Genomic DNA, 7,480 nt, shown 5'->3' on the forward strand with positions numbered 1-7,480 from the left:
AACAGAAACGGAGGGCGGAGGAGCGACGCTCACAACAACGAGCGGAGCGCCGGGTGGATAAAGCACAGCAAGTTTGCACAGTAGGGGGCACAGGTGGTGCATCAGTCAGTCATCTCGGTCATCTCAGTCAGTCAACCCGTGGCACCTGGGTCTGCCCCGTGACCTCCTGCCAGCGGGCGTTCGACACTTCACGTGGCCTCAAGGTGCACATGGCCTGGCACAAGCGTCGTGGTGACGTCACCGCCACTTTGTGGCGAATGGCGGTTGTTGTTGTGTGTGTGTACTAGTGTGTGTGTAGTGACATAAGAAGGGAGGGGCTGCTGGGGGCTCTGGGTTCCCAGGTGGGTCCAGACGCTAAGCCTCTGGGCGCCAGGCGTTGAGTTCCCAGGGGGTCCAGACGCTTAATCCCCTTGGCGCCGCCAAAGGGGGGGGCTGTGTGTGCTCTGTGGGATATCTGGGGGCGCACACGGCCCCACCCCTCGTTGTACCAGGCATAAAAGGAGAGCTCCCTGGACGATCGGGGCCCAGTTGTAACTCAAGACCCAAGACCCACGACCAGCCATCTGAAGACCCGGGGATGCTGTGAGAGCCAGCGCTGGGACTCTGGAACTCCCGACTCTACGACCTTGTGAGGGCGAGTTCCGGAGCGTAGCCAGAGTAGAGTATCTAGGCTGTGTAGCTAGGCTGTGTACCTAGGCTGTAACAGAGTATCAGGACTGTTGGACTGTTGGACTGTTGGAGTGTTGTATTGTAATAAAGAAGTTACCTCTACAAGTGTCTCCGGAACCTGTTACATTTGGCGTCAGAAGTGGCATTGGAGACAAGAAGTAAGCCACGTACCTTCAGTCCTGACGGCGATGTTGAGGAGCAAGCGGCGACGGGGCAGCCAACTCGGGCCGACAGCGACGCTGCACCGCCGGCTCAGCAGTCGTCCACCATACCTGCCGATCTTCCTCCAGCGTCGGGAGCAGCAATGGAGGAAACGCTGCTTCGCCTCACCGAGCTGCTCCACGCCACCGTCTCCATCCTGGACGACATGCGTCGCTCACAGGCGGAGACAGCAGGGAGAGAGGAGGCGCAGCGGCCGCACCATCCCGCCGGCTCCCACACAAAGATGGCGGCCGTTCCCGCCGCAAATACATCCGGGTGTGTCGTCACTTCTGCGGGGGGAGCAGTGGCCGCTGGGAGCGACGTCACTTCCGGGCCCAGCGTGGGCCAACCCGATGACGCCGCGTCATCAGCGCTGCGTCCCTCACCGCCGGGTGACAGCGCTGCGAACGCGAAGCCAGCTTCAGCCGGGTTGCCAGGCAACGAAAGCTTGGCTCACGTCCAGCAACGCCTGCCGGCACTCAAGGCATTTTCTTCAGAGGGGGGTGAGTGGGCAGCGTTCGAACGCCGGTTCGTCTCTCTTATAGAGACGTCCGGCTGGTCGGAGTATGAAGCGCTCCAAGGCCTCCCGGCCATGCTCGACGACGACTCCCTCGCAGCACTCCTTACTGTGCCACGCGCAAAACGTGCCACGCTCACGGATGCCCTTCATCAGATGCGGCTGATTTATGGACCCCCATCCGAAGCACGTCACCGCTTCGATGCGAGGAGGAAGAAGGCCTCCGAGTCGGCGATGGGGTACCGCAGCGCGCTGCTGGCCATGGCAAAGGTTGCCTACCCTCGCATGGATGAAGACGCTGTGGAGTCACTCGTGCTGCAGAAGCTCATGAGCTTGGCCCGCCAGCTTCGAGTTGCCATGCCGACAGCCGACGACGACGACGACTTCACGTCGCTACGTGCTGCCAGGTGCATCCAAGCACACCTACATTGCGATGAGGACACGACCATCGCCGCCTGCGCAGGCCCACCTGATGCACAAGCCTATGACGTGCATTCGGGGCCTCATCAGGCCTTCGCAGCAACAGAAAATCGCGGATCGTCCAACTGGCGATCCCAGCGAGATCACCACCAGCGGGACCGGCCAACCTCGCGCCAGGACGGAGCGTCCATCGTCTGCCACAACTGTGGCCTTCGGGGCCATGTGGCGTCCGGCTGCCGGGTCCCCCGACGCCGGACTTCAGGACCTCCGGCGCCTCGGCCACCACCGTATCCTCGGCATACCCAGGCGAGTCACGACACCTCGCACTCTCGGCCCCCACTTACAACAAGCACGCACCCTCACACCACACAGGGGGGTCATGCTTCTGAGGAGGGGGATTCGGGCCCATCATTGAACAACCGGGCGCTCGGACCGGGTCAATGGTCCGAGTTGGCCCATAGGGTCGTTGCCGCTGCGGCAGGGTCCTCTGCCGTAGTGGGTTCCATCGAGGGCGTTGATGTTCGTATGTTGATCGATACGGGTGCGTCGGCGACCATCATTTCAGACATAATTTATAACATTTTGCCCGATATATGCCGTCCCTTGCAGCCAGTTGATGTGCCATGCTATGCCGCAAATGGGGGTTCGTTGGGCATCACCGGACGGATCAATGCTCAGATCCGCATTGCTGACGTCCAATTAGTTGGGCCCATTTTGGTCTCATCAACCCTCGCCGTTCCGTGCCTCCTCGGAACAGATTTCTTGGGGAAGATGCCCATTAAAATTCTCATTAACAAAGGGTGTATTGAGCTCCCCTCCGGCCGACGCATGGCCTTCCTACCCACACCCACTCGGTTGCACTCCGCATCTACGACGGTGCAGGCGTTGGCGGCGTGCACAATTCACATTCCTCCTGGCTCTCAGATGTTAGTTCCCCTCCGGTTTCGTAAACCCCTTGATTACGACGCGTTCATGGGGGGTGCTGTGATCGGGCCTTCGCGTTCAGCTGAGCGGGTGTCGGACCTCGTGTGTGCACAAACGCTCGTGCGAAGCGACCACGACCCCTTTATCCAGGTCCTTAACGCGGGATTGGAAACGGCCGTTATCTGTCAGGGAATGGTGCTTGCTCACGCGACGCCAGCCCCGCCAGAAGATGTGATCGTGGGTCACGTAGGGGGCGAGTTCTCTTCCGTTGCCAAGCCAGGTCCTGACACAGGATGGCTCGACGCGCTTTGCTCCACTTCTGCCGATTTGTCACCATTACAACATGCTAAATTACGCACGCTGCTGAGCGATTTCGCCGACGTTTTCAGTCAAAGCAAATTCGACATTGGCTGCACTAAATTGCTAAGCCACCACATCGACACGGGTGATGCCGCTCCAATTCGTCAAAACCCATTCCGGTTGAGCCCGGCCGAAAAGGAACATGTACGGGTGGCCGTCAACGATATGTTGGCGGCCGATGTCATTGCGCCATCAAATAGCCCATGGGGGGCGCCGATCGTTCTTGTTAAGAAGCACGACGGGAGCCTCCGCTTTTGTGTTGACTTCAGGAAACTTAATAAGATTTCGGTGGCCGACGCCTACCCGCTTCCCAGGATGGACGAGTCGCTCGATGCCTTAGCAGGTGCGCATTACTTCTCCACCTTGGATCTCCTCTCGGGGTTTTGGCAGCTACCCCTTGATGACGCATCCAAACCAAAGACGGCCTTTCGCACGCCGCAGGGACTGTTCCAATTCAACAGACTTCCCATGGGTCTTCACTCGGCCCCGGCGACGTTCCAGCGCCTGATGGAGCTGGTCCTCGCTGGGCTCCAGTGGGATTCTTGCCTAATCTACCTCGACGATGTAATCGTGTTCAGCAAAACTTTTGATGAACACCTCACGCGATTGAAGGCAGTTTTCCTTAAAATGCGAGCGGCTAACCTCAAATTCAAACCGCAAAAATGCCACCTCATGAGGGATTCGGTTCGTTATTTGGGCCATATTGTCAGCCGCTCGGGAATTGCCACGGACCCCGAAAAGACAAATTGCGTGCGCTCATGGCCAACTCCTACCTCTGTTGGGGAGGTGCGGAGTTTTATCGGCTTCGCCTCATATTATCGACGATTTGTTGCGGGATTCGCATCTATTGCGAAGCCCCTCCACGCATTAACGGCCAAAGGGGTCAAATTCCGATGGGGAGAGTTAGAACAGGCATCATTCAATGCCGTCCGAAAAGCACTGGTCGATGCTCCTACCCTGTCTTATCCAGATTTTACCACTCCGTTCATTCTGGATACAGACGCCAGCAACACCGGAATTGGAGGGGTGCTGTCGCAAATTGTCAATGGAGTGGAGCGCGTCGTCGCCTATGGCAGCAGGGTGCTGTCGCCCGCGGAGCAACGTTACTGCGTGACGCGCCGCGAATTGCTTGCTATCGTTTTTTTCATAAAGCAGTACAGGCCATACGTGTATGGCAGGCATTTCACAGTACGCTCCGACCACGCGGCGCTACAATACGCCTTGCGAGTGGACCAACCATCTGGACAGCTCTCGCGTTGGCTCGAGATCCTCCAGGACTTTGCGTTCACTGTCATTTACCGCAAGGGGATTCAACACGGGAACGCCGACGGGTTGTCGCGACTGCCGAACAATGGGCGCTGTGCTTGTTTTTTGGGTGCGGGGCGTTGTAGGCAGCCTGACGGGGTACCGCCCCCATCCCTTGCGGCCGCGGCCGGGGATGGGGTCGGGGACCACGGGGCTCCCTCCACGCAAGTTCCGCAGGACGCATTGCTGGGCCTCGGGTTGGACGACTGGGGACGTCTTCAGATGGAAGACGTCTCCCTCCTCAAATTGAGACGCCGCGCTAGGGATGCCGAGGGTCACAGGGGGCAGGGGGGCCCCGTATCATATGTCATCCGGGAAGGCGTCCTCATGCATTGGGATGGGGGGTCCCAATCCCACACATTGGTGGTGCCCACCTCCCTGCGGGGGCGACTTGTGTGGGAAACCCACAGTCGCCTCTTGCACTTGGGTGTTCAGAAAACACTAGCTAAAATCCAATTGGAATTTTTCTGGCCGGGCATGGCAAACGATGTGGCTGACCTTGTGCAAGGTTGCACAGAATGTGCACGGCGGAAACCACCTGCTAGGCCGTCCTGCCCGCCGCTCCAATCCATTAAAGTTTCCCGGGTCAATGAGATCGTCGCATTGGATATTTTGGGTCCGTTTCCCGCTACTCCTCGGGGTAATAAGTACCTTTTGGTTGGGGTCGAATATTTTACCCGATGGGCCATGGCCTGGCCACTCCCCAACCAGTCTGCAGCAGCCATTACAGAGGCCTTTTTCCAGGGCTACGTCCTGGACAAGGGTGCTCCCGAACGCCTGCTGACCGACCAAGGGAAAAATTTCTCTTCCACCCTGTTGCGGGATGTGTGCAACCTGCTAGGGACACACAAAATTCGCACCTCGCCATATCACCCCCAGACTGACGGTATGGTCGAGCGATTACATAGGACACTTACCTCCATGCTAAGCCACCAGGTGTCTGAGTCACAGACTGATTGGGATCTCCACATACCTGGTGTCTTGGCCGCCTATAGAATGGCGCCCCATGCTGCCACGGGGTACTCGCCATTCTATCTAATGTATGGTAGGGAGGTTTGCCCCCCAATCGACGTACAATTGCACATTAAACAGCCCGCACCTAAGGCTAAGATTGCCGACCACATCCGTGCTAATGTGCGTCGTCTCGTAGATGCCCGGGAGGCTGCTCAAAATAACTCAGAAGCCCGTCAGCTTGCCAACGAGCGGTTGCGGAATCTCCGCACATCCCGCCACGTTTGGGTAGAAGGGGACCGCGCCTGGCTCCACTGCCCGCAGGTACCATTGGCTACTTCCTCAAAACTGCTTAAGCCTTGGAGAGGGCCGGTTGTTATTATTCGCGTTCTCCGCCCGCAGTGTGTCAGGATCCAGCATGGCAAGCGACGTTGGTTCGTGCACCCGTCACGTCTAAAACCTTACATTCAACCCTACACACCTCCTTCACATCTCCGGGGCCGAGAGCGCGACATGTCTGACGAGTCGCGCCGCGATGATGCTGCTTCTAACTCTCGGGCAGGTCCCGCTGCCCCGCCCTCAGGTGCCTTGGGAATGAAATCCGCCACGGCCGACCCAGCGGGAACAAGCTTGCCCGCGGGATCAGCGACCCAGGACACAAGCGCAACAGCGGGTCGTCGGTCCCCTCCTGCCTCCGTCGCGACCGATGGACCTGCCACTCGGACTCGCTCAAAACTCAAACGATTTTCATGACCCCCGCCCACGAACTCTCGTCCCAACGCGACGCCACTCACTTTTCCATCATGTATAGTGGGCGATTGGGGCGTGCGTTCATCCTGCATATATGTGTTTATACAGTGTTGTTCTGCATCGGTGACCACAGGAGGGGGAGAGGCGCTTTCTTCTCATTTTTTTTTCTTGATTTGTCACACACTCATTCTGATGGTTAACAAATAATTTCTTGTACAATTGTATTTTTTTTTGACAGCCGGGTCGGCTGGAGGCTACGTAGAGGGGGGTAATGTAGTGACATAAGAAGGGAGGGGCTGCTGGGGGCTCTGGGTTCCCAGGTGGGTCCAGACGCTAAGCCTCTGGGCGCCAGGCGTTGAGTTCCCAGGGGGTCCAGACGCTTAATCCCCTTGGCGCCGCCAAAGGGGGGGGCTGTGTGTGCTCTGTGGGATATCTGGGGGCGCACACGGCCCCACCCCTCGTTGTACCAGGCATAAAAGGAGAGCTCCCTGGACGATCGGGGCCCAGTTGTAACTCAAGACCCAAGACCCACGACCAGCCATCTGAAGACCCGGGGATGCTGTGAGAGCCAGCGCTGGGACTCTGGAACTCCCGACTCTACGACCTTGTGAGGGCGAGTTCCGGAGCGTAGCCAGAGTAGAGTATCTAGGCTGTGTAGCTAGGCTGTGTACCTAGGCTGTAACAGAGTATCAGGACTGTTGGACTGTTGGACTGTTGGAGTGTTGTATTGTAATAAAGAAGTTACCTCTACAAGTGTCTCCGGAACCTGTTACATGTGTGAGGTCGTGTAGCGGTTATGGGCGCTGCGCCACGAACCCGGCCACCCGAGTTCGATTCCCGCTCACGGCCACCAGCAGTGCCTGGCCACCCACCCCCTCGTGTGCCGCTCGTTTACAGCACTTGCCCCAACAGTCTGTTACAGGCTACACGGGGGATCTTTGTCTTTGCAGACGGACTGGAGTTAGGGAAGGGGAACGAATCGTCAGCCATCTCTTCGCGCTGTGCCCAACCGCATGGCATCGTCCCTCTGTGTATTGCTGTTTAGCGGCTGTGGGTCTAAGAGACACCAATAATAATAATATCTCGGCTCTGGCTCCACTCGATCTCGCCATGGTCACGGTCGGTCATCGCACGATGCTGTTGCGAGTTAATACAAACACGCACTCGTGATTACATAATATCGTTAGAAAAATAATGATGATACAATACAAACGGACATTCGTACAGGGTGGCCCAAAGTTCGGGGTATGGGTCATTATATTTATTTTAACACATCGCATAGGGTTATTTGCTTTATTTAACAAATGTTCTATTTAACATGAATGCATGGGTGGGGGTTGTCTAGACAGTGGGAGCAGACTCTGAGATGGAGCGACCTCCTCT

The 7,480-nt window shown here is 57.5% G+C and overlaps 1 protein-coding gene across 1 annotated transcript; it reads left to right on the forward strand.

Annotated features, from left to right (window-relative positions):
* The first annotated feature begins 319 nt into the window (after window positions 1-319).
* Window positions 320-6,866, forward strand: LOC144951714 (uncharacterized). The gene is made up of 2 exons (XM_078882035.1): window positions 320-2,113; window positions 5,931-6,866. Exons 1-2 carry the CDS (start codon window positions 974-976, stop codon window positions 5,943-5,945), a joined length of 1,155 nt encoding a protein of 384 aa, XP_078738161.1. The 5' UTR covers window positions 320-973; the 3' UTR covers window positions 5,946-6,866.
* The last annotated feature ends 614 nt before the right edge of the window (window positions 6,867-7,480 follow it).

The sequence above is a fragment of the Lampetra fluviatilis genome, chromosome 63 (assembly GCF_964198595.1).
Source record: "Lampetra fluviatilis chromosome 63, kcLamFluv1.1, whole genome shotgun sequence".
In the NCBI taxonomy this organism is placed as follows: domain Eukaryota; kingdom Metazoa; phylum Chordata; class Hyperoartia; order Petromyzontiformes; family Petromyzontidae; genus Lampetra; species Lampetra fluviatilis.

Excerpts from the sequence above, each read along its gene's own strand:
- LOC144951714 (XM_078882035.1), top strand. The coding sequence starts at position 974 with ATGGAGGAAACGCTGCTTCGCCTCACCGAGCTGCTCCACGCCACCGTC.